Source organism: Pyricularia oryzae, chromosome 1 (genome assembly GCF_000002495.2).
Source record: "Pyricularia oryzae 70-15 chromosome 1, whole genome shotgun sequence".
Taxonomy (NCBI): Eukaryota; Fungi; Ascomycota; class Sordariomycetes; order Magnaporthales; family Pyriculariaceae; genus Pyricularia; species Pyricularia oryzae.
Genome location: NC_017844.1, coordinates 6906286 through 6931953, shown reverse-complemented (window position 1 = coordinate 6931953; position 25668 = coordinate 6906286). Strand labels below are relative to the sequence as shown.

The window sequence follows — 25668 nt, the reverse complement described above, 5'->3', positions numbered from 1 at the left end:
AGTGTCAACTTTACCCCATGCGGGTTCGACATGCACGCGCCTATTGGTGCGATACATTTTTCGTGACAGCGTTTAGGATTTTTGGCATGCATGATTGATGGGGTCTGAGGTAGGGGCATTGTTTCAGATGCTTAGATCTCTTGACCAAGTTCGCCCTGAACCAATCAGTACCAAAACGACTGAAAAGGCCTTGAAATAGTCAAAAGCTTTCGAAGGAGCGCAGCCAATTAATTCCCAACCAATGACCTCACCTTTGTGCCTATTCGATTAGTTCTCGTACTAGTTCTAATAGGTAGCTGTTGCGTTCTGAACAACAGCGGTTTGAGAATTTGACAATAAAGACTGACACACTAGCCAAAGCAGTCGATAAAATGGAGCTGTTGGTCCTTTTGCCAAAGTCCAGACTGCCAAGATGGATTTGGGGTGGTATGTTCAATGCGATTTATGAATAGTGCGACACCTCCGACTTCATCTTTTATAGTTTTTTATGTACCACTTAGGTGTGTGTAATTGCCCTAGGACCACTGTGGAGAAACCTGGGACGAACCCTCGGTGTCGATCCCGGGAGGTAGCACTATTACTAGGTCTAATATCACACTTGGTACACGCTGAACCCCTCCGTTCTGTCGGATTTGGCAATGGATTCGGTTCAAGCAAGTGCGCGTGCATTGGCGTAAATGTTCGCTAGGAACTGCCCTGGTAATTAAATGCTAATAATCGATATGTTCTTGTCCGGGCCTCCACAGTTTGGAGTCCAGATCACATCGAATATCGGGACATTAATTAGAGGCCTTCTTGAATGGAGCTTTTCCTTCAGGATATCCTGTCAAGAAGTCAAACTAGCATTATTTGCCGAGCCCCGCCAAACAAAGCCATGCATACATTATGTGCTTTGTTTCAACAAGTCGTCTCCATAGCTTTAGAAGCTGTTTATCGCAGCTCACCAACAAGCAATGTTTTATCCGAGGATCCGGAAAGGACTGCAATGATAACAAGGTCAGCATCATCACAACTTGGGGGAGAGAAAAAAAAAACGACAAAACAATGACAAAAACTTACTCAAGGGCTCCGTCCCAGGGCTGAACTCTACGCAGTTGACAGCAGCCTTGTGACCTGGCAGTTTGTAGGTCAACTTCCCCGTCTCGTTGCTCCATATCACAACCGTGCCGTCAGCCGCGCCCATGGCTACTCTCTTGCCCTCCTTGTCCCATCCACCCCTGACCAGATTCTTCTCAATTCCCATCGGAGCTCCATCAAAAGTTCTAATGTGTCTCTCCGTTGGTGCAAACGGTCGAATATCCCACGTCCGTGCCGTAGAGTCCATAGCATATGACAGCAGGCTCTGCGAGTCGGGCGACACCTTGAGCGTGGTTATGGTGTCCCTGTGCCCCGCCATGTTGTAAACAACTGCCTTCTTTCGTACGTCCCACACCTTGATGTCGTTATCGATGCCGCCAGAGTAAATCTCGTTCCCTGCCTCAGAGATTGCCACTGCCGTGACGGGAAAATCCGATTCGATGTAGTCGGCGGCATGCTTCTTGCGCGGATCCCAGATGCCGATCGTACCATCGTCGCTGCCACTGAAGAGAATCTCCTCGCCACGCTTGCTGATATCTAGACTGTTGATAACCTCCTCGTGGCCCACGTATCTTCGAATTCGTTCGCCTGTGGTGAGATCCCAGCTCGCAAGATGCATGTCTGCCGATGCCGAGAAGATTATGTCCGAGTCGCGTGACCACTGTAGGTCAAGGATAGCTCCGCGGTGACCGCTCAAGATACCGTAGTTTTCGCAATCGCCATTCGCACGCCAAAGTACTACCATGGGTGTTAGTTTCAGGTCCACGCAGAGGCTTCTCGCTTGAGTCTTGGGTTGTGAACGAGGCGCACGGCGCCCAACATACATATACTCCTGTCCATAGATCCCGAAGCAATATATTGTCCCGCCGAGTTGAATTTGGCACAGAATATCTCCCCCGAGTGTCCAGAAAGCTCCATCAGAGGTGCCTGCAGCGAGCTCAAGCGTGGTGCCTAAACACAGTGGGCATCAAGGTCAGCATCATATGCATTGGGCTTGAGGTTCAGGTATAAAAGCGTCAGTCATGGCTGGTATTGCTGGTACTGACGAATACATACCGCCTGGATCAGCGCGCTGCTTTCGCCATAGCCGCCGGATCGCGCCGTCGAGCTTCCGACATTTTGCCTCTTGACCAACTGCGAGGAACCGGGATCGTCTGAGGCTGGGCGCTTTTCTGCAGACATTGTCGATTTGGTTCGTGAAGTTTGAGTCGGTAAGAATTGATCCTAGCTATGAATCTTTCCTGCTCTTGTGTTGATATTTTAGGTTCAGATGGGTGCACTTTCGAGGGTCCGTTTATGTCACTAACATCACCAACGCAAGTGTCGAACGCGGTTCATGGCGCGACGTCCCCATCTTAATTCAACGGTCGAAATATCTTCCAGCAGTTGTTACCTTGCTTTACCCCTGTCCCACATGGAATAGTGGTGGGGCGGTACTCGTTATCTTATCGTAATCCATGTCCAGTCGACTCTAGCTCACACTGTCGGAGTGCGGAGCGGGCAGTACTCCCTCATTCCCTAGCGTTGGCATGTTATTCATGGCCTCTTCCTCAGTGACAACCTCTCGTCTCCCTGCCGACCAACTAACTGCACAACAATACACTGTTGTGGCGCGCGCTTCAACTCATCCGTCAACCTATGGTCATAAGTCAGTAGTTGACCGATTGACCTCGAGGGCCCAGGCCGCCGAAGCTCACCATGGCCGCCAACAAGGCCGCGCGCGTTGGGGAGGAGTACGTCCAGTCCCTACCTCATATTTCAGGGCTGTGCAAGACGTTTATGACTGACAACTAGACAGGATATGGAAGTAAGGCAAACAAAGTCCTATCCGGCCTCGCCTATGCCAACCCGAACATGGAACATAAACTGATATCCGACGAACAAAAAGGACACGGATCGACAAGGTCAACGCTGAGTTGGTCACGCTGACATACGGCACAATTGTCGCGCAGCTGTGCAAGGATTTTGACAGTGACTATGTGGAGGTCAACAAGCAGCTCGATAAGATGGGCTACAACATAGGCCTTCGGCTGATTGAGGACTACCTTGCAAAATCAAACACGATGAAGCGTTGTCTAAACTTCCGGGAGACGGCCGAGATGATAGCAAAGGTATTGCACCTCCTTTCCCAATATCTTTTTACTCACATATCTAGCGTCTCACACAGCAACCAAGCCGACTTTCACATGAACTAACGTCCATATCACAACAGGTCGGCTTCAAGATATTCCTCAACACGACACCAACTATTACAAATTGGACGGGTGACAGCAAGCAGTTCTCGCTTGTATTTGAAGAGAACCCGCTTGCCGACTTTGTTGAGCTTCCGGACGACGGCCGCGCTCAGGACGAGCTCTGGTACTCCAACATCTTGTGTGGAGTGCTAAGAGGTGCACTCGAGATGGTGCAGATGCAGGTTGAGGCTCACTTCATTAGCGACGTGCTGCGCGGGAATGACACCACGGAGATGAGGATATCGCTGGTTAGATACATTGATGACGAGCTACCACCGGAGGACGATTAGACAAGGACGCCATCTATCACATGTCGCGTGTACGGAACGGACATGTGTGGTCATGGTGTAGAGAATAGACCTGATACCCCATATTGGCAACCTCCAAAAGTGTGGGATGTTCTGTGGCGGTCCAGCCTAGAGAAGCTCAGGATTATCCGCAATGGCATGACTTGTATGATCAATTGTGAATGCAGAATAGCTAAGCACTTCAGATGATCATATGCGGGCCTCCTGTGCACTGCAAGGCAGATATCCGCGGTAAGATTTCCAACCAAGGTTATGCCAATAATTTTTAATGTCTGTCTTTCAGTCTGCATTCGACATTATGTACAAATGCAGATAACCCGTACACAAGCAGTCTATGCTCACGCGAGTTGTGGTTGTCTGCTTGACCAGCTTCATGCCTGGACAGGTCGGAAATATTTGCTAGACCCGGCGAGTTTTTGGCATAGATCTTTGCACCATACAGCGCTATGAGTGAATTCCCCGTATACACGGGGAGATCCCCCGCGTATCGATCCATCCAAAATTGATCAACCTGTTTACTCGACAGATGGGTTCGACGGGTTTGCGGCTGTGTCAGTGGAGTTTTGCGGACCCTTGACACTTGTGGGCGGATGGAGGCAGTTGGGTGAAAATAAGCACCAGCTAGAACCTTGACAAAATTACCTTATTAGTGGCGTCGCCGTCCAACTGCCGGCCCGCATTTGCGCTGATAATCTTTGTCCTGCCAGCCTGCATTTCTGGAAACGGATTCCAGTCTGCATCCTGGCAACACAGACGCCTGTTCCCGAGCTTCTGGCACAGATTCGACGCCACCTTACCTTATCTGGAATTTATCAGTAATTACCTATCAACCTATCTACATACATCATGAACACCCCTGGCCCAAACCCGTAGATCTGCTGTGACGGACAAGACATGGTGGGGTGGGACATACTACGATCAAAGTGCTAATGCAAGGCACACGCAGCGGAAAGCAACCTTACCAGGAAAAAAAAGTTTCCATCATCAGAAGTCGTCTACGCCCGCTTTTATTTTCGACCTAATTCACTTACACGTATTAACGTGGCCACTTCGGGCTGCCAGGCTTGGGGAGCTGAAGATGTGACAGCAGCCACATTTCATCTATTCTAGAAATAGCCGATGCCATCTAGCCACGGCTGTCATGGCATCTTGGTTGAACGAGACAGTGAGTCGGTTTACTTTTTCTTGTCTATCTTTATGTGCGCCGTGCGAAAATAAATGTAAAAAAAAACAAAACTCTGCTTGCTTGACTTTGTTATGAATGCGCCCGGCGTTTGATGTTTATCGCCCTCATGCCACTTACTCATATCAAGTACCGAAGTTGCCACTTTTCAAACGATGTAGGGCACAGTGCCAGAAGTATGGCATCTAATGTCTATCTACTTGCCTTACGTAGGTTAACGTAGCAGCCATTTCGATTATGATGACACATGTGCCGACTTTTGGTAATAGCACGAGCTTGAAGAGATAATTTGCGCTGTGTTACTCTATTCCCAGCAAGAGACATAACGAGAAGAAATGCCTGTTTTCCGTGCCTGATCGATCGATAAGACGTGGTATTGAAGTCGATCCTAACCCCTTGTCCTTGGTAATTTCCCGCACACACTCCCGGTCTCTGACATTGCGAGTCCGTTTATTGCATTACCAGAGTAACCCTTACTATAAACTACAACATGCTCCGTGGGCAATCAAAACTATTAATTAGCACATCAAATGTCTCCACGCCGCTGTGAACATGTCACCGATCGCGGCGCAACTCTTAACTGTCATACGCTGTAGTTGATTGATATTGCTTGCTGCCAAGTAACAAAGTCGGCGCATCGGCAGTCTGACGGAGCGTCGTGCGAGTAGACATATTCGGTCGACGTACATGCCTAGCAGAAGAAATTAATTCACACCGCGATGCACTAACCCATACAATTGTGACAAGATCTCAAAAAAAGTGCACAAGTAGCCTATAATGCAATGAACTAATTGAGCTGGGTTTCGAGATTGTTTACGTTGTTTTCTCTCGGGTTTGTTGTCTCTGAAAGTTGCTATCTGTTCCCGAGGAACGCCCATCCGCACCCGGCTCGGCCCTAGCGGTAATGTGGGCCCACAGTCCAGAATGTACGCGCACGACGCGCAGTCTTGGGAACTGGGCACGGCTAGGCCAAGCAGTGTGAGGAGCTCACCCCCAGTTTCTCCCAGCAGTAGCACCCGACAGTCTCTTTGGCTGGGCCGGGTATCAGAAAGGCGGCGTTCGAATTTGAGAAAAAAAAAAAAAAACTGCGGCGTGTCGACTTCTTCCCCCAACCTCCATCCTCCTCTGCTTTTGCCCACGAGTTTTCCCCAAAACCCGGGAAATCCGCCCACCGCCCTATCCTTCTTTTCGTTCCATCCCCGGTCCCCATATTGTTTTGCTGCTCGATGTTTTTCCCAGCCAACACGTCCGCAACCCACCGAAGATTGGCGTTCGACCGACTACGATAAGAGAGCTGTCTGGTGCGCAGCAGGAGCTGGAGCAGGGCGCCCGCGTGGATCGTAGCAGAACCCACCCAGCAGCAGCCAGCCAAGCATTCGTGGGAGTGTTGAGTGCAGTCACTCGCTACATACCCGTGGCGGAACTTTTTTTTTTGTCTACCACACCAACCTTGATTTGATTGACGCGGTCACAAATTAAACCAGCTGATACAGCGACTACCAACGAACTCGTCGCAAGTTGGCAATTTCAACTGCAACCCCCCGACTGAATAGCACCACTTGTCCTCGGGTTTCTTGCGACCCTGAGAATAACTGTGGATATTCCGCGACGCGGTGAAGCCCGAGTCACTTTGCTAGTCATTGCCGCACTGTACCGTATCATTGCACACCACTCACGCATCAATCTCGTCTTCACTAGCGCTTCGATTTGCAGCAATTTCATACCTGTTAACTACATACATCGAAACTCATTCAACAACTTGTCGACCGCCTCCCAACCACGCCACATTTCACCTGGCCACTTTTGCTTTTTGACTTTTTGAAAATTCCGGTTGCTTGACACAAACGCGCACCGCCCCCCGTACGCAACTTTTTCGCGACTTACCAACGCGATTCTTCGCTTGCATCCAACCGAGAACACACATTGGCCTCACGACAATTATTCTTTCTGCGATCACAAAAATCAAACTGCGCAGACACAGTCTGCTGCATTTTTCACGATGAACAACATGGGGAATATGAACGCCATGGGAGGCATCGGTGGCCCCGGCGTTCCCCCTGGACCTCAGCAACCACCACAGCAAGGCACCGACAATCGCCACGCAGTATACCTGAACACATATATCTACGACTATCTGTTGCGCAATGGTGAGGCTCATAAACATCTTGCGTCGCGAAGAATTAGAGGTGCTGACAATGAGTAGAAATGTACGATGCCGCTAGGGGCGTATTGAAAAGTGGCCAACCCATCAATGTTGAACAAGATCGCGAGAATGGGCTCGGCGGCGACTCTATGGATACCGACTCCAAAGACGATGTCAATAGCAAGAAGCCCGAAGACCTCCCCGCGCCCATACTTGGTTCCGCGACACCCGACATCAGCTTCTTGTACGAGTGGTTCTCGATGTTTTGGGACTTGCTGAACGCCTCCAAGGGCAAATACGCACCGGCCCAGGTCAGCCAATACATTACACATACGCAGGTATGTCATCTTACGGCTGCATCGCATCGCTTCCGGAGTACAGACTTGAGCTCCTGTTTACTAACCTAACTGCAATCCATTGCAGAACCATACACGGATGAGACAGCAGACTCAACAAGAGATGTTGCGGGGCATGCGACCCGACATGGCTGCTCAGCAGCAGCAGTTTCTGATGATGAACAGGCCAAATGGAAACATGAACATGATGAACAAGAACCAGAGCTTACATCGTGGTGCCATCGCCAACACCCAGAAGTGAGTTTTCCCCTGCATTCCTAGACTAGTCACATTCACTTACAGGTTCTTTCTCTTCGCAGCCAAATGCAGATGCTCGCTCAACAAAAGCAAGGCCAGATGCAACGCGATCCTTCGGACATGGACGGTAACCGCCAAAGACCCAGCTCCCCTAGTTCAGCTGACAATGCTCCATCACCCTCGAAGCGGGTGCGTCTCGACGGCGGCCCTGGGTTCAACCCGGGCCAACCCGGAATGATGCCGAATGGTCGTCCTGGCGCACCAGGAATGCCCAATCAACAGGTAGGTTAATTCCCGTATCAGCAGACGCAGCAGCTCCTCCTCGCCAACGGCGGTGACCCCGGGACTGTGAGCCCTGACCGATTACAGGCTATCGCGAATGCATCCCCCGCAATGCATGCTAAATCTATTCAGACGTATGCGCAGAACCTACAGCAGCACCACGGCAACCAAATGCCTAACAAGCCCATGCCTGGCCCCAACGCCCCCCAGGGTCAAGGCTCGCCGATGGTTGCCTCTGGCCCCGACGGCACACAGCTCAATGCATTCTACAATGCTCAAGAACCGATGGGTGCCGCACCCAACGGCGGAATGCGTCCCGGCGTCCCAGCCACTCAGAACGGAAGCAACCATGCTCTTCAAGACTACCAGATGCAGCTCATGTTGCTAGAGCAACAGAACAAGAAGCGACTGATGATGGCCCGGCAAGAACAGGACGGCATTCAAGGACAAGGTATGGCTCGGGCCGATGGTCCTGGCGGTCCCGGTCCTGCCGGTGGCCCCGGCGGTCCCGCAGGCGCACCGAACGGACCCCAGTTCCAAGGGGCTTCTCCCCAGGGCGCGAGGCCCGGTGCTTCTCCGAACCCGAGCGAGCAGATGAAGCGCGCCGCTGGGCAGATGAACAATGGTAGCATGGGATCACCTCTTCCGGAAGGCGCTCAAAACCGCGAGTCCCCGAACAACCCGATGAACTTCATGGGTACGAATATGGATCCCAACGGCGCACCGCACTTCTTCAAAGGTATTAACAACGGCATGGATGCAAACATGGCAGCCGCGCAGATGAATGGAGGCATGAACCGGCCCCCTAGCTCGCACCCGGGCCAACAGCCCTTCAGCCAGATGAATCCTCAGCAGCAGGCCATGATGCGTCAACAGCAGATGCAACAGCAGCAGCAGGGTGGTCCCAATGGCCAGCCCATGCCCGGGCAATGGCAAGGTGGACCTAACGGTCAGATGCCCGGTGGTCCTCAGGGCGGCCCGCAACAGGGACCTGTCCACGGAACGCCCCAGCAAAGGGCGATGCCCCCGCCTTCGGCACCCACGGCCGCAGCAAACAGCAACGCGAATCAGAGGAACACTACAGCATCCCCGCAGGTTTCCAACGCCGCGCCGCCTACGCCATCACAAGCTAACAAGGCAGCCCCCAAGAAGAAGGATACCAAAGCTAAAGACAAGGTAAGCATACCCACTTTCCAGTTACCCTTGTCAACGAGGCCGCAATTTGCGCCCAGTTCCCAGAATAACCATTCTAAACAGCGGGCCGCCACGCAGAAGAAGTCCAATGCAAACCTGAATGCCGCCGGGGGTGCTACACCCGCGGCCGACGGAGGAAACGACGGCGAGGCTCCTACCCCGGCAACTCCCATGACGCCGATGGCTGCCTCACAGCAAAACTTCAACAAGCCTGGGCCTGCCGCAGGGGGTGCTCCACCGCAGCAGATGCCTAATGGTCAACCTCCCGCCGCTGCCCCTACAGCGGCACCAGTCGCTCCTCAGCAACACAACGACCCCAACCAGTTTAACATGGAGGGAGGCGGAATGGTAAGTTGCACACTTGACAACACCTGCGCTGTCCCTGAATCTCAAGCTGACATTTATGATTTTCCTAGGACTTCAACTTGGACTTCGCTAACCCATTGGCCTCGGGCGACGTACTTAACGATTTCGACTTTGACTCTTTCCTGCACGATAACGTGGAAGACACCGGATTCGGCTTCGACGGCCCCGGCCTCAACTTCGAGGGCACCAACGAAATTGGCGCCGACTAGAAAACCCCAATTTGTTCTACATGTGGTTTGTAGAGCGAATGGGGCTGTATATCAGAGCACATTCGACCAGTCATCACAAATCTCATCATACCCTTTTTATTACTCTAGTCGTCTCATCAGCTTGTTAGCAACTCATGGTGTTGCGCTGTCATTGATATCCGGCGTTTCACTGGGTTCGTCTTTCTGGATTTTGTATTCTTGTTTCTTTTATCTCTTCCTGTTTCTTGCATGACTTTTTTCCTGGCCGTCATTTCCGTCTACATCATCTGCACGGATTTCGTATCGTTCGTACGGTACCAAGGATCATTGCGACTACTTGCGAGAGGCCTATTGCACTTATTTTGAGGGAAAAAAATCAAGTCGGGGGAAAGGAGGGGGAGGTTTAGTTCCCGGTGTCTCGGTCGCTTCTTGTTGGAACGGGTCTGATCTTGAATGATCAGACTCAACATACACAAACACTCCTGCACACATAAAAACACCACTGGGCGATTGTGGACTTGGCTTGCTTTACTGCTTATTATCACTCGAGATATGTAGGGAAGATCTCACTGTCCTCAATTCTTTTTTCTCTCTTTTTTTTTTTTTTTTTCTGGCTGGTCTTCCTTTGTTTATATTACGATCCTGGTCAACGTCGCCGAAATAATCCCAACCATTGTTCAACATGTTTATGTTTGTGTCTTGCCTAGGTGCCTTTGCTGTGTCCTTGCTGTCGGCGTGCTTTTGTTGGTCTATTAAAATACGCAGGCGGGCTCGCATTGCTCTTTTTGAACAAAAGCGCTTGCTTTTGGGTTGCTTGCATTTTACGGAGGGCAAGACAAAATGTTGGTTTTGCAAGAGTAGTGGTTCCCCGTCATCTTTACTCGTCCTGCAGAGCAGAAAACCTTTTGACCAGCAAATCAAGAAAAAGACAGTCGGTAGAGAAGAAACAGACACATCACGATGGCCTTTTGTTCGACTCGCTAATGAAAGTCGGGGACTTTTTGTTGCTTCCATATAGTGGGAGGCAGTGCTATCTTTTTGTACGGGAACGGGCCTGAGATGTTGGCTTGGTAGGATATGAGCACACAGAACGGGGGTGCTAGTTTTGAAATACTTAAAGGGGAGGCTCTCTCAGCAATGAAGAATGGTTGTTGGTCTTTGCCTTATTATATAGGACAGTAGGAGGGATCAGTTGCAGGTGTCTCTTCGAAGCACGTACACTCAAAACATTTTACCATCACCTTGCTGATTAGGATCCTACTTGTACACTTATTTCAGTTAAATTCGATCCTGGGGACTCTCATCTATAGTCAGTGCCCCGCAATTTTCCCAAATGATCAGTTCAACAATAAAACGTTACAATATGACAACAACTTGACATGTTAGCCCTTCTATATTCGCTTTCTATGATCCTGTAAACCAACAAGACAAAGCATAAAGCTCAGGTCTCTCCCAATCAGGCGCAGGAAGTATTACCCACGAACTACAAATGACCGATACATCTATGCTTGTTTGGCCAATAGTCCCTCGGCATCAATCCTAACTCTCTTTGCTCACGAACCACCTGCAGCAGCTGCAGCAGCTGCCTTCGCGGCGTCTTTGGCTGCAGCTTGCTCGTATATCTGCTGCCACGCCTCCAGCCAGTGCTGGTGCTGCGGCGTCGGAAGCTTGCCGGGGTTCTTGAAAGAGCGCGTCAGCAGCTCGCGGAGTCGTGAACGCAGCGTCTTGACCACCAAGACCGTCTTCCAGTCAGGTGCCGCGAAACGGGCTCGGTTGCCGTCCATCACAAAAACTCCCGAGTACATCTGTTCAAAGTTCAGTGTTAGCAATGATTATGATTCAGGACGATGAGCACATATCCGGGATACATACGTCGCACCGCACGTCTCCACAAAGCAAGGCGATGGCAAAGGGTTCTACGGCAGTTGTCTCATGTGCGTTGAGTGCCCTAGTAACGGCAGCGACATATTTTAGCTTGGGTTCCCAATGAATCAAGTCCAAATCCATGATAAAACTCACGATTTCGTCGACTGCATCATGTGATAGTACGACATCCACCTAATCTCGTTGTGTCCTCTGTTGACGCTGGAGCGATGCAGACTAATGTTTTGATTGTTTCCGACGTTCCGCAGGCCCTTCCCTCCGGCCACGTCGCGGACAAGGAGCTTGGGGTAAAAGCTCCAGGAGAGTACGGCCTGCGACACGAGGTCATTTTCGCTGTTCACATCGACCCTCTGCGGCATTTCAAAGAAGACCTGCTTGCGACGGCGGTTGCCGCCCGAGGCGTATCGCAGTCGACTGAGGTTCTTTCGCTCGTCTTCAGTCATGGAAAGGAATTTGGAATCCACAAGGGACACCAGAAGCTGACCCTTCAGATCCTCAATGTTTGCCAGCGTTTGCTGGCTAAGGAAATTCTTCCGGCAGAACTGGAACTCCTGGCTGCTGTTGCCGGTGGCGGCGAGGCAGACCCGCTTCCATGAGAGGTACGCATTGTAGACAGTCAAGATGTCCGAATCACCACGTCGGAAACCTAAACGTACCGTGTCGGCCTGTGACCGCTGGCCGAATGGAGCAACAAATGGGGACTTGGATGAAAGTATGGCCGCAACAGTGATGGCCATGTCAAGACATTTGAAGATGGAGCCAAGAAGGATCAGCTTTCCGAGGAAGACGTCCAGGGGAAGACGAGCAAGCTGGTTACCAAGAGGAGTGAGATCCTCGCCCTGAGTCAAGGCTCGCACATCGATGAGAGCATCTATGGCTCTCCTGATGTTCTTGGCCGATGGGGGGTCCAAAGCTTTGCTCAGAGTCTCTTCGATGCCTCCAATCTTGCAAATCTTGACACGGATAGCCAGATCCTGTAGCGAGAGACGCAGCATTTCAGGCGTCTGCTGATCTGCCATGATGGCGTCGTGTCGATACTTGGTGAACATGTGGAAACAGAGACCTTGCTGCACACGACCAGCACGACCCCTTCGTTGTTTGGCATTTGCTCGCGAGATGAATGTGTCGATAAGTCTAGACATTTGTCGCCGCTCGTCGAAGCGCATCTCACGATGCTTACCAGTGTCGATGACACACGTAACATCCGGGATGGTGATACCCGTCTCAGCAATGTTGGTTGCGAGCACGATTTTGCGCATACCGTGAGGTGGCACCAAGAACGCGGCCTCTTGCTCCTCTGTGGCGATTGTCGAGTGTAGCGGATAGACAAGCCAATTCTGCTGGAAAGAGCGGTCTCCTAGCAAAAGATCGTTGAGCGTGCGGATCTCAGCAATACCAGGCAGGAATACAAGAATAGCTTTGCTATAGTCTTGGTAGTTTGGATCACTGGCAATCCTCGAGATGAGCTGAACAATGAGATCAAAATCGATCTTGTATTCGTCCATCTGAGCCAGAGTGTTGCGTGTTCTTGTTGAGTAGCCTTTGAGTGATTTGAGTAGCTCGGTTTTGGAAGATGATTCTGGCTCAACTTCGGCATCTTCGTCGATTTCGACGAGCCGTTCTTGGGGTACTTTTTGGTCGATAGTATACCCAGTCAACTCCACTGCATCTTCCAGGAAGTTGACCTGTACAGGGAACGTGCGGCCTGGCACGTTTAGAACAGGAGCACCATCCAAATAATTCGAGAAACGATCAGCATCAACAGTAGCCGACATGAGGACGACCTTGAGATCCTTCCTCCGTGTCATCAGCTTCTTCAGCACAATCAACAGGAAATCACTGTCGATGGAACGTTCATGGACTTCATCCAAAACCAAGTGGGTAATGTCTCGCAAATCGTTAGAACCCTCAAGCATCCTCATGACGATACCTGTTGTGGCGAATACCAGCCGAGTCTCGCGGGAAGTATTGGCCTCGAGGCGGATCGAGTAGCCGACTAGGGAGCGCGATGTACCGAGATCGTTCCGCCCCTCTCCAAGCTCCTCGCTCACTCGGCGAGCCAAAGAGATGGCTGAAATTCGTCGGGGTTCCGTGCAGTAGATTTTACACGCTTTCCCCTGAGCAAGTTGATGTTCCAAAAGGAAAGACGGGACCTGAGTACTCTTGCCGCAACCAGTCTCACCACAGACAATGACAACTTGGTGCTGGTCAACAGCGGACAACACCTGTTCGCGGAACGCCCACATCGGAAGTTGCATTCGTGACCGCAGCATATTTTGATATCTTGGTGAGCTGCTTTTATCGTACCAGATCCTCTGGTAGTACTCTGGACCAACCGCTGCTGCCTTGTTGCGGTCGTGATCTGAATTCTCTGCCGAATCCGTCGCAGCAGCTCTGGCACCACGCCCACGAAAGGCTCCCTGAATAATGACACCGTCTTCGAGCTCTTGATCCTGTTTCTTGCGGACGAGAGCACGCAGTTCCTTCAAAATCTCTCGGTCTGCTGCGTCGGCCTTGCTCTTCTTGGCCTCTGCAAGTTCTGACCACAAGTCTCGCCAAACTGGCGGCAACTTCATCGCGGCCTTTTCGTCTTTGGAAGAGGAGCCGCTGACAAGGAAGAATGCAAGGGTAGCAACGTACGCCTCCGACTGCCTGCTGTCCGGCGTTGCAATGCTTTTCATCTTGATAACGAATTGATTGGGGTGCATCTCCACTTCAACCCCTGGTATATCGTGTAACTGGAAAGGCTCCTGGGCTTTGCTCCAAAGAACATGGACTAGATGTTGGTGGGCGAAAGCTGTGGCTGGAATAGCCGTGTAGGAAATCTTGACGCCGGGATCCCTAATTGGTGTGTTGTTAGTTCAAATCCTAGATTAAAGACATCATGGAGAACAAGCTCAAAGACAAACCTTCCGCGGCAAATTTCGTCCAGTGCTCTCGACGGACTTATGCCAGTCCATTTTCCAAAATCGTGAATGGTCAGCTTGACCCCGTCAGCACCAGTCATGACGGTGCTGGACTTTCCAGTCAGAGGGTCGACCTCGTTGGTAGGTAAGCTGTCGAACAAGCCTGCCAAAGCGTCTTCTTCGTTGTCGTTTTCAGCAAGTATCTCTGCTGCCATCTTCTCGGCCTCTCGAGCAATCTCATCCTCTGCACTTTGCGCAACGGCAGGTTCCGGCTCCTGAGAGGCAGCCTGTGCCTTGGCCTCTTCATCCTTGATCTTCTTTGCTGCAGAGTACTCCCTTTCTAGGATGATCTTCTTCTCACGCCACTGAGCGGTAGCCACGTCCTTTTCAAAAAGCACATCAAGCTCGATTTTCGCGATCTTGGCTTGCAGTTTTGCAATCTCTAGTTCGTCGCTAGAGCTCTGACCATTTTCCACGACCAACTTCTTCTGCTTCCCTTTCGGGGCATCTAGAAGTGGTCGTTGTAACGCATACAACTTAGTCCTAGTGTCCAAGTACTGAGGAACCAGTTCATCCGGCTCTATCTCCTCATCGCATGTGACAGCGACCTTCCGGGGAGATGTCGCTCGAGATTTGCCATCCTTCTTGCGCTTCTTCTTGGTATCTGGCTCCAGCAGACGAGGAGTGGTTGCACCAGAGGGTAATGGGGTGTCAAATGGAGTATCTAATCGCGTGTTAGCAATATAAGAGAGGCTTGGGAGGAAGTCAATGTACTTATTAGGCACGACGTCACATACCTAAAGGCTTGCCATTCATCTTGGCCGACTTTTCGTAGTTTGGAAGCTCATCATTGTCACATTCACGTGCGAACCAAGCCAATGCCTCATCAAGACCCCAGATCGAGTCACCTTTGGGTGCCGATATACTCGGAGCAATGTCAAGAATGTGCTGCAGAAGTGCTGGCACCTTATCTTTAGGAAACCCAGAACCTGATAGAGCCTCCTGGAGAGTCCAAAGCTTGATGGTGAGATCTTCTTCGGATGGCATCTTGCCCGAAGAAGTTTCGCTAGCCAGCCCAGAAGCGGCATAGCGGCTCTCTCCCTTGATGAGTTCGAGCAGCTGCTCCATGAGCTCCGGGGGCAGCCATTTTCTGGTATTGAGGGATTCTGCCTGGCCCCTGAGAAGCCGCTTGTCGGTCTCGAGCCTGTTGCGTTGGCGCTGCGCATCACGCCTTACCTTTGCGGCATGCTTTTCAACCAAGAGCTGCAGCTCGGATTCTTCCAGCTGCTTTTCAAACTCCTCGGGCGTCAATTCCTGTTTCTGCTGCTGCGGGCCGCTACCGTTTGGCGCCTGCGTGCCTGCGCTTGAATCCGCGCTACCGCCGGCCTGTGGGGCGGCATTTGGAGGGGCACTTCCAGGCTTGCTGCCGTCCGCTGACGGTTGGGCTTCGGCTGGGTCGATGACCCTCACCTGCGGCTTTGAGGCGATGGATGTGGTTGCAAAGCCTCTCTGGTTTCCCGCGGGCTTCTTTTTTTTCTTGTTGTTGCCACCAGCCATGACGGCTGTGAACCCGAGGAAAAGCTATAACCAAAAAAGTAAAGACAGATTGCTATACTGATGTAGAGATACAGCGACAGCTGGGCAGAATTTGTGATGTTTTTATCCTTTTCTAGGCTGGTTGAATGTCAAGTATGAGCTCGTGTCTTTTTCTTTTCCTGCAAGGACGTGGTGGTTGGTAAATGGTGTTGTTGATCGTTAACTGCCCGAGAAAATTGACGATCAAGAATTCCCCGTTGTCTTCTTGTCATACAAAGTGAGTTCCTCCACTGTAAGGCCCGGGCTCTTCTCCAGTCACTGGTGGGTCTGGCAAGACTAACTTGGACGTTTTGGTTGGTTGACAAATCGGGAAGGAACAAAAGAAATAAAATCGATTACCGTTTGCTTGCTTTGATGCCTCTAGTCTAATTAGCGGAAAATAAGAATAGTGATGTCGCTTATACGGCCGGGGTACCTGTCGTGAACATTAGCTATCCCATATGTCGAATGCGGGGTTCAGATCATACCAAAATACAAAAAAAAATGTGTGAAATTTTTTTAAACCTGAGAAAAGATACTCAATCTAAATTAGATAGCTAGATGCATCAGACCAAACGGCAGCTAAACGTCATACGCATACTTGGGAACTTTGCCGACGTCGAGTAGTGAAGCGAGAGCTCTTTGCCCTCCTCTCGTAGGTATCCCTGTCGTTCTCGTCGACCACTGTCTTGACCGCCCGGCAATAACCCCACCAAAAGAGCTCGTTTGAATGTTGGACGGAAGTCACGGATGGGCGTCTGATGCAGGGTGGAGCTTTGGGCAAAAGTGACCGCACGCAATCATTCCTCGCTGCAAGCCACAGCAACCCTCGAATATTGATTGATTCCCAAAATAAAGCAACAAAGGGTGTCTGTGTACTTGAGCAGATACGTCATTCCGGAAGAAAACCCGCGAGGCGCTCGCGATGCCAGAGAGCCTCGAGGCATCAAAATGACAGCAGATGTGGTGAACGGAGACGGTCCGGGTCAAGTAGACCTCGTCGCCATAAAACAAGTCCTCCTGTCGTCCTCGACCAAAACGCGCATTTCACAGCTGCGCATCGTCGAAGACAAGATTTCCCAGAATGGTATGCCACTCGAAGGGGCCTACACTCCAGCCTACCACTTCTAGGCCGACCCAACCTGGCTAAATACAAGTCACTAACATGTTGCTATAGCTCTCGATCAAGCAAGCCTGTCAAAGCTGCTGGGCGTTCTTTTCCTAACACATTCTTCATACGCCGATCGACCATCCCGCCGAGCCGTTCAGCGCTGTCTCGTTCTACTCGCTAAAGCCAAGGAAGAAAAGCTCCTTACCGCTCTCGTAGCCGCCATCAGAAAGGAGAGCCAGAAGCCAACAATCGCGCCAGCCAATGCCTTTGTCCTGCTAGAATGGTCCAGCCTGCTCATCGAGCACCTAGGGGAAACTGAACTGTGGGAGAAGCTCGGGAAAGAATTGGTGTTGGCTACCTCCGACTGTCTGGAGAAGTGTTTGCAGCCACAATGCAGGAACAACTTGGGGAGCTCGGCTCAGGTGGTAACTCGCCGCGCGTTCCGGAAACTCGTATCTCTTGAGCAGACACGGGAGAAGTCAATCACAGATGCGGTGCAGTTGTTGGCGACCAAGGGCGCTGCGCCAACGGCCAAGTATGCCCCAACTTTGGGAGTCATCGCAGGCGTCTGCGCACGGAAAGACTATGGCAAGCCGATACTGGAGAAGCTGAAGCCCCAGTTCTTTGGCTTCTACACCAGGGAAATTATTGGGTCAAAGACGCCAGTGCCCAGTCACTTTGCCGAGGGCCTTTATGATTTCTTCCACTCGTTTGTCACGCTCGAGGATTTAGGCAAGGAGGTCACACCAGCCCTGGAAAAGGGATTGCTCCGCGCACCTGAGATTGTACTGAACGATCTTATCACTCCCCTTGTTGATGCACTACCGAGTGACTACGACCTTTCGTCTGTACTCAGCAAGAACCTGCTCAAGCCTTTGCTGGCAAACGCCAAGTCTACCAATGCTAGCATCCGCAGTGGCGCACTCACAGCTTTCAGAAAGGTTGTGACGCGCTCTGCTGATGCTGAAACCCTGGGAAAGGCCACCGACGAAATTGTGACTCCGTTAAAAGGAGGCAAAATCGCTTCGGCTGAGCAGAGAGCGATTCATGCTGAGATGCTGACTGCTCTTTCTACGAACGAGGCTAACGCAACCAAGATTTGCGGTGCTGTGCCGGCGGTCGCTGGGAAGGAGGGTAACGAACCGGCTTTGGTAGCAGAGACAAAGGCTCTTCTCTGCTCGGTCAAGACTCTGCTTAATTCGGGAGTTGAAGTTCCTGCTGCAGCTCTCGATGGATACAAGAAGGGTCTCGGTGACAAAAAGCCTGGGTCCAGGAAGATTTGGGTCCTGTCGGCGGGAGATCTACTTTTGCACAGCTGCAGTCTTCCCGATTCAAAGATAGCACCAAAAGTCCAAGAGGTCATTCTTCCAGTCTTGTTCGACACCTACAACGAGGCTGTCGCGAATCCATTAGCTGCGTCGCAGAGTGGGCTTATTGTAGGCGCCTATGTGACTTGCACCGTTGCTCCGTCCATATTTCAAACCAACAAGGCTGCTCCCATCGAGGCACTTCTAAAGAAGTTTTCCGTGTCGAAGCAATGCCTTGTTTGGGAGCCCAAGCCGTCGTTTCTCCTGAACCCTAAACTCTTCAGCAAATTGTCAACTGATGAAGATTTTGAATGGTTCTTTCGTGCGTTGGCATCAGTGGTTGCAGAGCTTCCTGAGGATGGGGACTCTGATGTTTCGATTGCCTGGGCCCAGGCCCTTATCTATCTAATTTCTTCGCCGGCGACCGGAGCGCAAGTTCGCGTTGATCTCTGCAAGCGTCTGTCGGAGCTGTACCTCAGCAATCCCGAGAGAATCTCGACTGCGGTCGTCGGTGGCATGTGGTCTTGGCTGGAGTCAGTCGAGGAGGGCGAAAAAGACAGTGCTGCGGCTCTGGCAAAAGCCGAAAACAAGCACTTACATCTCATACTGAGGGCTATTTGCCCGTCGGCTCAAGAGTTGCCGTCAAAATTCACCGAAGAGGCCGGGAAAGAGGTTCTAGAAGCACAACTGTGCTCGCTGCTCGTCCTTGCCCGGTCCGACATCGTCCCTCGATCAAGCTGGATCGATCTTTGCTTGAGGTCTGGGTTGGACCCTGGGCAACTCGCAACCAAGCATGAAAAGACGTTGCTTCAAGAAGTTGCTCTCCGAAGCAGCTTTGACCAAAAGGTAGAAATCCGCGCTTCTCTATTTGAACTTGTTACTATACTAATGTCATTTTGTCCAGTCTGATGCCATTCGAACTGCCTCATATAAAGCTGCAGTCGAGCTCGTCTTCGTTGCGCCTGAAGTCATGACTCCTCGTATCATCCAGCTGATACAACATGATCTTGATACCTCGGAGCTGAAAGACATTGGACCTCTTGAAGCTGCCATTTTCAGGACACCAGAGGGTACCACATTCGTTGATGTCCTAGCCAAGAAAGGTACCACTGTATCAACCAAAGGCAAGGACGCTGACACTCTGAAGTGGGAAGCGGAACTTAGAGCTCAGCTTGCAGAGAAGAAGGGTCAGCCAAAGAAGCTGTCGGCCGATGAAAAGGCAAAGGTCGATGCCCAGCTGAAAAAAGAGTCGGCCATCCGCGAACGAGTCCGCGGGGTTGCTGCCAAGGTCATGCGAGGTGTCGGTGTCATCAAAAGTCTTGCAACTGGTCCTCCTACCGATGCGACGTTATGGATGGGCCCGGCCGTCAACGCGCTTCTGGATGCTGTTGACGCGGGAGCATGCCTTATTACAGGAGATGCAGCCCCGACAGCATATCTGGCGTGCGCAGATCGTGTTTCTAGCCGCTTGGGCTCATTCCGTCAGTTCATAGGCGTAGCTACGCTGAGAGCCCATGGTGTTGAACTCCTTCCTGAAAACCTCAAGGCTGAGCCGTTCGAGGACCTTGTCACGAGAGTCATGTACCGACTGCGTTTTGCTGGAGAGCAGCGCCCCTTTGACGTGGTTTCTGTCAACTACATGCTCCCTCTGGCACTCCTCATTTTGAACAAGGGTGGTTTCGGCGCCACAGCAGAGGACAGAGACACCCATCTTGTCTTGGCGACGGAGCTTTTGTCATTCCACACAGATACGGCTTCATCCGAGGCTCTTCCCAGAGCGCAAATGCTTGAGACGCTGATTTCATCAATGCAGGTGTACAACCAGCACTACAAGATCATCAGGGATTGCTTCTCTGACATGGTCCGCTGCGTGGCACCAAACATCAGCGAAAAGGAAATTGGCGTAGTCGCTCGTGGTGCCATCGTACCACAGACCAGTGTGCGCACAACGGTCCTGCAATCCATCAGTGCAGATGTTGACATGAGTGAGCTCGAGTTCTCTGAGGAAATCTGGATTGCATACCATGAGGACAGCGAGGAAAATGTTGAGTTAGCCAAGGAAATCTGGGAGGAAAGCGGCTTCCAGACGTCAAAGGATGTTCCCGTCAAGATGCTCCCATACCTGGAGAGCAAAGATGGCCAACTGCGCAAGGCTGCCTCTAGGGCTCTGGCCGAGGCTTGCAGCAACCATCCCGAGACGGTCAACCTTATCCTTGAGAAGCTTCGGTTGGCCTATGTCGAATTTGCCAAGCCTCGAGTGCCTGAGCTGGATGAGTTTGGCATGCCGAAAAAGATGGACTTGTCCGATCCATGGGAGGCCAGGCATGGTATTGCATCCTCTTTCAAGGAGCTCGCACCTTACCTCAAGAGGGAACACTTGGATTCTTTCTTTGCTTTCCTTATCGAACAAGGCCCTCTGGGAGACCAAAATGGTTCTGTTCGTGCAGAGATGCTTGAGGCTGCCAACAAGGCCATCGAGATCCACGGTAAGGGAATGGTCGACAAGCTGATGAAGACTTTTGAGACCACTCTTGAGGCACCAGACAAGGGCTCAGCTGCGGCTGACAGGGTCAACGAGGCCGTGATCATCATGTACGGTGCCCTCGCTCGCCATCTCAAGGCCGGGGATGCAAAGATCCCCGTGGTTATCGAACGACTGATCGCTACTTTGAGTACACCCTCTGAGGCGGTTCAGTATGCCATCGCTGAATGTTTGCCACCGCTTGTCAAAGCATGCGGCAACAAGTCTTCCAAGTACTTTGACGAGATCATGGAGACATTGCTCACGTCCAAAAATTATGCCGTCCAACGAGGTGCTGCATACGGTCTGGCAGGCTTGGTGCTTGGTAGGGGCATTGCATCCCTGCGTGAATTCCGGATCATGTCAAATCTTCACAGCGCACTGGAGAACAAGAAAGAAGCAAACCAGAGGGAATCTGCGCTGCTTGCGTACGAGCTGCTAGCTACCATCCTGGGTCGGCTATTTGAGCCTTATGTGATCCTGATTGTTCCGCAGCTGTTGGCCGGCTTTGGAGACTCAAATGCGAATGTCCGTGATGCTGCTCTGGCTTCGGCCAAGGCGTGCTTTGCCAGGTTGAGCTCCTATGGTGTCAAGCAGATCCTACCTACGCTGCTCAGGGGTCTAGACGATGATCAGTGGCGTAGTAAGAAGGGTGCATGTGATCTGCTGGGTGCCATGGCTTACCTAGACCCACAACAGCTTGCACTGAGCCTGCCGGAGATCATCCCGCCGCTCACGGCTGTGCTTAACGACAGTCACAAGGAGGTACGGTCGGGTGCCAACAAGAGTTTGAAGCGCTTCGGTGAGGTCATCAGCAACCCCGAAGTCAAGGGACTGGTTGATATTCTGCTCAAGGCCCTTAGTGACCCAACGAAATACACCGACGAGGCGCTCGACTCGCTCATCAAGGTCCAGTTCGTCCATTACCTGGACGCCCCGTCGCTTGCACTCGTCAGTCGTATCTTGCAGCGTGGTTTGGCGGACCGCTCCAACACCAAGCGCAAAGCATCGCAGGTCATTGGCAGTCTTGCTCATCTTACTGAAAGGAAAGACCTGGTCTCTCATCTGCCTGTCCTTGTCGCAGGTCTCAAGATTGCCGTGGTCGATCCTGTGCCGACCACCCGTGCTACTGCGTCAAGAGCTCTGGGTTCGCTTATGGAGAAGCTCGGAGAAGAGGCGCTGCCGGATCTCATTCCCGGACTTATGCAGACCCTCAAGTCAGACACGGGAGCAGGCGACCGTCTTGGTTCCGCCCAGGCCCTCAGCGAGGTTCTCGCTGGTCTGGGTACTACGCGCCTGGAGGAGACCCTCCCCACAATCCTGCAGAACGTCGAGTCCTCCAAGCCTGCGGTTCGCGAGGGCTTCATGTCTCTTTTCATCTTCTTGCCAGTGTGCTTTGGCAACAGTTTCGCCAACTACCTTGGCAGGATTATTCCTCCTATTTTGTCTGGTCTTGCCGATGATATCGAGGCTATCCGTGAGACTGCACTCAAGGCAGGTAGACTTCTCGTCAAGAACTTTGCCGTCCGTGCCGTCGACTTGCTACTTCCCGAGCTGGAGCGTGGTCTCGCAGACGACAGCTACCGTATCCGTCTCAGCTCCGTTGAGCTTGTCGGAGATCTGCTGTTCAACCTTACTGGAATCTCTGGCAAGACTGAAGATGGCGACGAGGACGAGGAAGAAAAGGTCAAGGAGGCCGGCAACTCGCTTCGTGAAGCGCTTGGTGATGAAAAGCGCAACAAGATCCTGTCCGCACTCTACATCTGCAGGTGTGATACTGCAACCTCGGTTCGTGCCGCAGCCGTCGCTGTCTGGAAGGCCCTGGTATCGAGTCCTAAGACTCTCAAAGAGCTGGTGCCTACTCTTACGCAGCTTATCATCCGCCGCTTGGGCAGCACCAACATGGAGCACAAGGTGATTGCCAGCAACGCCCTCGGAGAGCTTATCCGAAAGGCAGGCGACAACGTTCTCTCAAGCCTGTTGCCCACGCTCGAGGAAGGCCTTCAGACCTCGACAGATGTCGACGCCAGGCAGGGTATCTGCTTGGCCCTCAAGGAACTCATCTCGTCGGCTTCTGAGGAGGCACTCGAAGAGCACGAGAAGATTCTCATCTCGGTCGTCAGGACAGCACTCACCGACTCGGACACCGAGGTCCGTGAAGCTGCCGCCGAGGCATTCGACTCTTTGCAGCAGATTCTTGGAAAGCGTGCGGTCGACCAGGTCTTGCCGTTCTTGCTCAACCTGCTTCGTTCCGAGGACGAGGCCGAGAACGCCTTATCTGCCTTGTTGACATTGTTGACAGAAACCACCCGGTCGAACATAATCCTCCCGAACTTGATACCCACTCTAATTGCGCCCCCTATCTCAGCATTCAACGCCAAGGCACTTGCATCGCTGTCCCGTGTCGCCGGCGCGGCTATGAACCGTCGCCTACCCAACATTGTCAACTCACTAATGGACAACTTGGTCAACTGCAAGGATGATTCTCTGCGGGAGGATCTGGACGCCTCATTCCATACCGTTATTTCGTCCATCGATGAGTACGATGGGCTGAACACGGTCATGAATGTGCTCCTACAGCTTACCAAACATGAGGACCACCGCAAACGTGCGGCGACTGGCAAGCAGTTGGCCAGGTTCTTCGCGGCAACAGATGTCGACTACTCTCGTTACAACCAAGACATCATTCGTTCGCTGCTGATTTCTTTCGACGACTCGGACATGGAGGTTGTCAAGTCTGCTTGGAGTGCCCTTAGCGAATTCACCAAGAAGCTTAGGAAGGAAGAGATGGAGGCATTGGTTGTGTCGACCAGACAGACCTTGCTCCAGGTCGGTGTCGCTGGCAACAACCTCAAGGGCTTTGAGCTTCCCAAGGGTGTCAGCGCCATTTTACCCATCTTCTTGCAAGGTCTGATGAACGGAACGCCAGACCAAAAGATACAGTCGGCACTCGCCATCTCCGACATAGTTGCCAGGACAAGCGAGGCCTCCCTCAAGCCATTCGTTGTTCAAATCACCGGTCCGCTTATTCGTGTCGTTTCGGAGCGTTCGACCGAGGTCAAGTCTGCCATTCTTCTGACTCTCAACAACCTGCTCGAGAAGATGCCGACGGCATTGAAACCATTCCTGCCGCAGCTGCAGCGTACATTTGCCAAGTCGCTTGCCGACACGACATCAGAACAACTGCGATCACGCGCAGCCAAGGCGCTCGGCACGCTCATCAAATACACACCGCGTGTCGACCCTCTAATTGCTGAGCTGGTGACGGGCTCCAAGACGACGGATCCGGGTGTCCGGACCGCGATGCTCAAGGCGCTGTTCGAGGTTATCAGCAAGGCCGGCGCCAACATGGGCGAGCCGTCTCGTGCTGCCGTGCTGGGTCTCATTGACATGGAGACGGATGAAAAGGACGACGCCATGACCGTCACCAACGCCAAGCTTCTGGGTGCCCTGGTCAAGAACGTATCAGGAGATGCTGCGCACAACCTCATCAAGTCAAGAGTATTGACGCCCACGCCCACAACCTCAAGTGTGTTGGGCCTGAATGCTGTACTGTTGGATGCGCCGGCTGCGATCATGGAGGGGCCGTTTGCAGAGGAGCTTCCCGAGCTCTTGGTACAGGGCATTTCGAGCAAGATTGTAAGTGTCCGCGGGCTGATGATCAACCATCCTACTCCCTTGATTGACAATAACTACCGAGAGCACAATTACTGACCATTTCTTTGTTGTTGCAGGCCATGATTGCAGACAACTCAATTCTGGCTGCGGGCAAGTATCTCTTGAATGAGCAATCCAAGCCGTTTGAGCACACCAAGGCTGTATTCGAGGCCCTTGCAAACACCGTTGGGCCGGGCAATCCGACCGATTCGCGAAGACTCTCGCTCGTCGTGGTGCGAACCGTATCTCGCGTCAACATGGACCTGGCGCGACCGCACCTGCCACAGCTGGCCGGACCCGTATTTGCCTCGGTCCGCGACCCGGTCATCCCAGTCAAGCTGGCAGCCGAGGCGGCGTTTGTGTCGCTTTTCAACGTCGCCGATGACGAGAGCAAGGTCTTTGATAAGTTCATGGCCAGCCCTGCGGGCGAGAGCATGCCAGCCAACGCCAAGCGCAGCATGCAGGACTACTTCAAGCGTGTCGCGCTCCGGCTTGGCGCGCAGGTTCGGGAGAGGAGGGAGGCCGAGGGAGGTGCCGGCGGCCTTGGCCTGTCCAACGACGAGGTCGAAGACGAGAAGGAGATTTGGAGCGTGGGAAGGATTGACAGCGGGGAGGACGTGTTTGGGAAAGATTGAGTTGTTATCTTGAAGATTTGATACGTGGGTTAGGGGTTGTGAAGCGCGGAAAGGATGGATTTATAACTCATTTTTCTGCTTTTCTTTTTTTTTTTACTTTTGTTGTCGAGTCACCGCTTGTGTTCCGTGTTGAGAATATGAAGGCCGGCATATAGCATAGCATAGCAGCGAGTGGGTTTGAAGAGGGGTGGGTGAAACAAAAGTCGTTTGTTATGTTTACTTGATGGGTTGGGCAAGACTAGCCGATGTGTAAATTTGTCGTGGCCGGGTCTCGTTCTCGTCGCTGTGCCCATCTTCTTACGCGGGTTGTTGCGATGTGACGCCGTGTGGCTAGGGGATAGTTTGAGCTGGCTACCGAAAAAGAGGTGACAGGGAAAAAAGTTCAAGATATGGCTTTCGACACCAGCTTTGCTGTATATTCATCATCTATATACCGAAATATGATTCAAGAGTTATGTAATATGTATACCCGTTTTATACTTTTCTTGTTGCTGTTTCCACAAA

General features: G+C 52.0%; 6 protein-coding genes across 7 annotated transcripts; 3 read left to right on the top strand and 3 right to left on the bottom strand.

Moving 5' to 3' along the window:
* Window positions 1-389: 389 nt before the first annotated feature.
* Window positions 390-2434, bottom strand: MGG_04693 (WD repeat-containing protein 57). Its single transcript, XM_003710790.1, has 4 exons — window positions 2134-2434; window positions 1902-2028; window positions 1060-1815; window positions 390-980 (listed from the first exon to the last, which is right to left on the bottom strand). Exons 1-4 carry the CDS (start codon window positions 2257-2259, stop codon window positions 931-933), a joined length of 1059 nt encoding a protein of 352 aa, XP_003710838.1. The 5' UTR covers window positions 2260-2434; the 3' UTR covers window positions 390-930.
* A 149-nt stretch (window positions 2435-2583) lies between these two features.
* On the top strand, window positions 2584-3774 carry MGG_04694 (BET3 family protein). The gene is made up of 4 exons (XM_003710789.1): window positions 2584-2810; window positions 2876-2884; window positions 2966-3188; window positions 3290-3774. The coding sequence occupies exons 1-4, from the start codon at window positions 2776-2778 to the stop codon at window positions 3599-3601; spliced, it is 579 nt and encodes a 192-aa protein (XP_003710837.1). The 5' UTR covers window positions 2584-2775; the 3' UTR covers window positions 3602-3774.
* Window positions 3775-3974: 200 nt separating this feature from the next.
* MGG_15308 (uncharacterized protein) lies at window positions 3975-4515 on the bottom strand (the record flags this gene model as incomplete). The annotated part of the gene is made up of 2 exons (XM_003710788.1): window positions 3975-4240; window positions 4463-4515. The coding sequence occupies 2 exons, from the start codon at window positions 4513-4515 to the stop codon at window positions 4135-4137; spliced, it is 159 nt and encodes a 52-aa protein (XP_003710836.1). The 3' UTR covers window positions 3975-4134.
* A 1316-nt stretch (window positions 4516-5831) lies between these two features.
* MGG_04708 lies at window positions 5832-10239 on the top strand. Of its 2 annotated transcripts, XM_003710786.1 has the most exons (8): window positions 5832-6949; window positions 7006-7283; window positions 7369-7538; window positions 7601-7820; window positions 7953-8517; window positions 8593-8996; window positions 9093-9362; window positions 9431-10239. In XM_003710786.1, exons 1-8 carry the CDS (start codon window positions 6802-6804, stop codon window positions 9587-9589), a joined length of 2214 nt encoding a protein of 737 aa, XP_003710834.1. In that variant the 5' UTR covers window positions 5832-6801; the 3' UTR covers window positions 9590-10239. The 2 variants fall into 2 exon arrangements, with proteins under 2 accessions (XP_003710834.1, XP_003710835.1); XM_003710787.1 differs by having other exon boundaries at window positions 7953-8996.
* Window positions 10240-10783: 544 nt separating this feature from the next.
* Window positions 10784-16311, bottom strand: MGG_04709 (uncharacterized protein). The gene is made up of 5 exons (XM_003710785.1): window positions 15156-16311; window positions 14362-15082; window positions 11588-14293; window positions 11441-11516; window positions 10784-11373 (listed from the first exon to the last, which is right to left on the bottom strand). Exons 1-5 carry the CDS (start codon window positions 15913-15915, stop codon window positions 11122-11124), a joined length of 4515 nt encoding a protein of 1504 aa, XP_003710833.1. The 5' UTR covers window positions 15916-16311; the 3' UTR covers window positions 10784-11121.
* A 395-nt stretch (window positions 16312-16706) lies between these two features.
* MGG_04710 (translational activator GCN1) lies at window positions 16707-25637 on the top strand. The gene is made up of 4 exons (XM_003710784.1): window positions 16707-17020; window positions 17111-19197; window positions 19256-24511; window positions 24607-25637. The coding sequence occupies exons 1-4, from the start codon at window positions 16885-16887 to the stop codon at window positions 25162-25164; spliced, it is 8037 nt and encodes a 2678-aa protein (XP_003710832.1). The 5' UTR covers window positions 16707-16884; the 3' UTR covers window positions 25165-25637.
* Window positions 25638-25668: the final 31 nt, after the last annotated feature.

What these genes read in the sequence shown, in the direction of transcription:
- MGG_04710 (XM_003710784.1), top strand. Translation starts at nt 16,885, where the DNA reads ATGACAGCAGATGTGGTGAACGGAGACGGTCCGGGTCAAGTAGACCTC. An exon ending in AGACAAGATTTCCCAGAATG is followed by an intron (nt 17,021 to 17,110) that starts GTATGCCACTCG and finishes ATGTTGCTATAG; the next exon opens with CTCTCGATCAAGCAAGCCTG. An exon ending in GAAGCAGCTTTGACCAAAAG is followed by an intron (nt 19,198 to 19,255) that starts GTAGAAATCCGC and finishes CATTTTGTCCAG; the next exon opens with TCTGATGCCATTCGAACTGC.
- MGG_04708 (XM_003710787.1), top strand. Translation starts at nt 6,802, where the DNA reads ATGAACAACATGGGGAATATGAACGCCATGGGAGGCATCGGTGGCCCC. An exon ending in CGACTATCTGTTGCGCAATG is followed by an intron (nt 6,950 to 7,005) that starts GTGAGGCTCATA and finishes GACAATGAGTAG; the next exon opens with AAATGTACGATGCCGCTAGG. An exon ending in CAGGAATGCCCAATCAACAG is followed by an intron (nt 7,821 to 7,952) that starts GTAGGTTAATTC and finishes AAATCTATTCAG; the next exon opens with ACGTATGCGCAGAACCTACA.
- MGG_04693 (XM_003710790.1), bottom strand. Translation starts at nt 2,259, where the DNA reads ATGTCTGCAGAAAAGCGCCCAGCCTCAGACGATCCCGGTTCCTCGCAG. An exon ending in GCAGCGCGCTGATCCAGGCG is followed by an intron (nt 2,029 to 2,133) that starts GTATGTATTCGT and finishes CACTGTGTTTAG; the next exon opens with GCACCACGCTTGAGCTCGCT. An exon ending in ATCTATGGACAGGAGTATAT is followed by an intron (nt 1,816 to 1,901) that starts GTATGTTGGGCG and finishes CACCCATGGTAG; the next exon opens with TACTTTGGCGTGCGAATGGC.
- MGG_04694 (XM_003710789.1), top strand. Translation starts at nt 2,776, where the DNA reads ATGGCCGCCAACAAGGCCGCGCGCGTTGGGGAGGA. An exon ending in CGGCCGAGATGATAGCAAAG is followed by an intron (nt 3,189 to 3,289) that starts GTATTGCACCTC and finishes ATATCACAACAG; the next exon opens with GTCGGCTTCAAGATATTCCT.
- MGG_04709 (XM_003710785.1), bottom strand. Translation starts at nt 15,915, where the DNA reads ATGGCTGGTGGCAACAACAAGAAAAAAAAGAAGCCCGCGGGAAACCAG. An exon ending in GATGAATGGCAAGCCTTTAG is followed by an intron (nt 15,083 to 15,155) that starts GTATGTGACGTC and finishes ACACGCGATTAG; the next exon opens with ATACTCCATTTGACACCCCA. An exon ending in GTGGAGACGTGCGGTGCGAC is followed by an intron (nt 11,374 to 11,440) that starts GTATGTATCCCG and finishes AACTTTGAACAG; the next exon opens with ATGTACTCGGGAGTTTTTGT.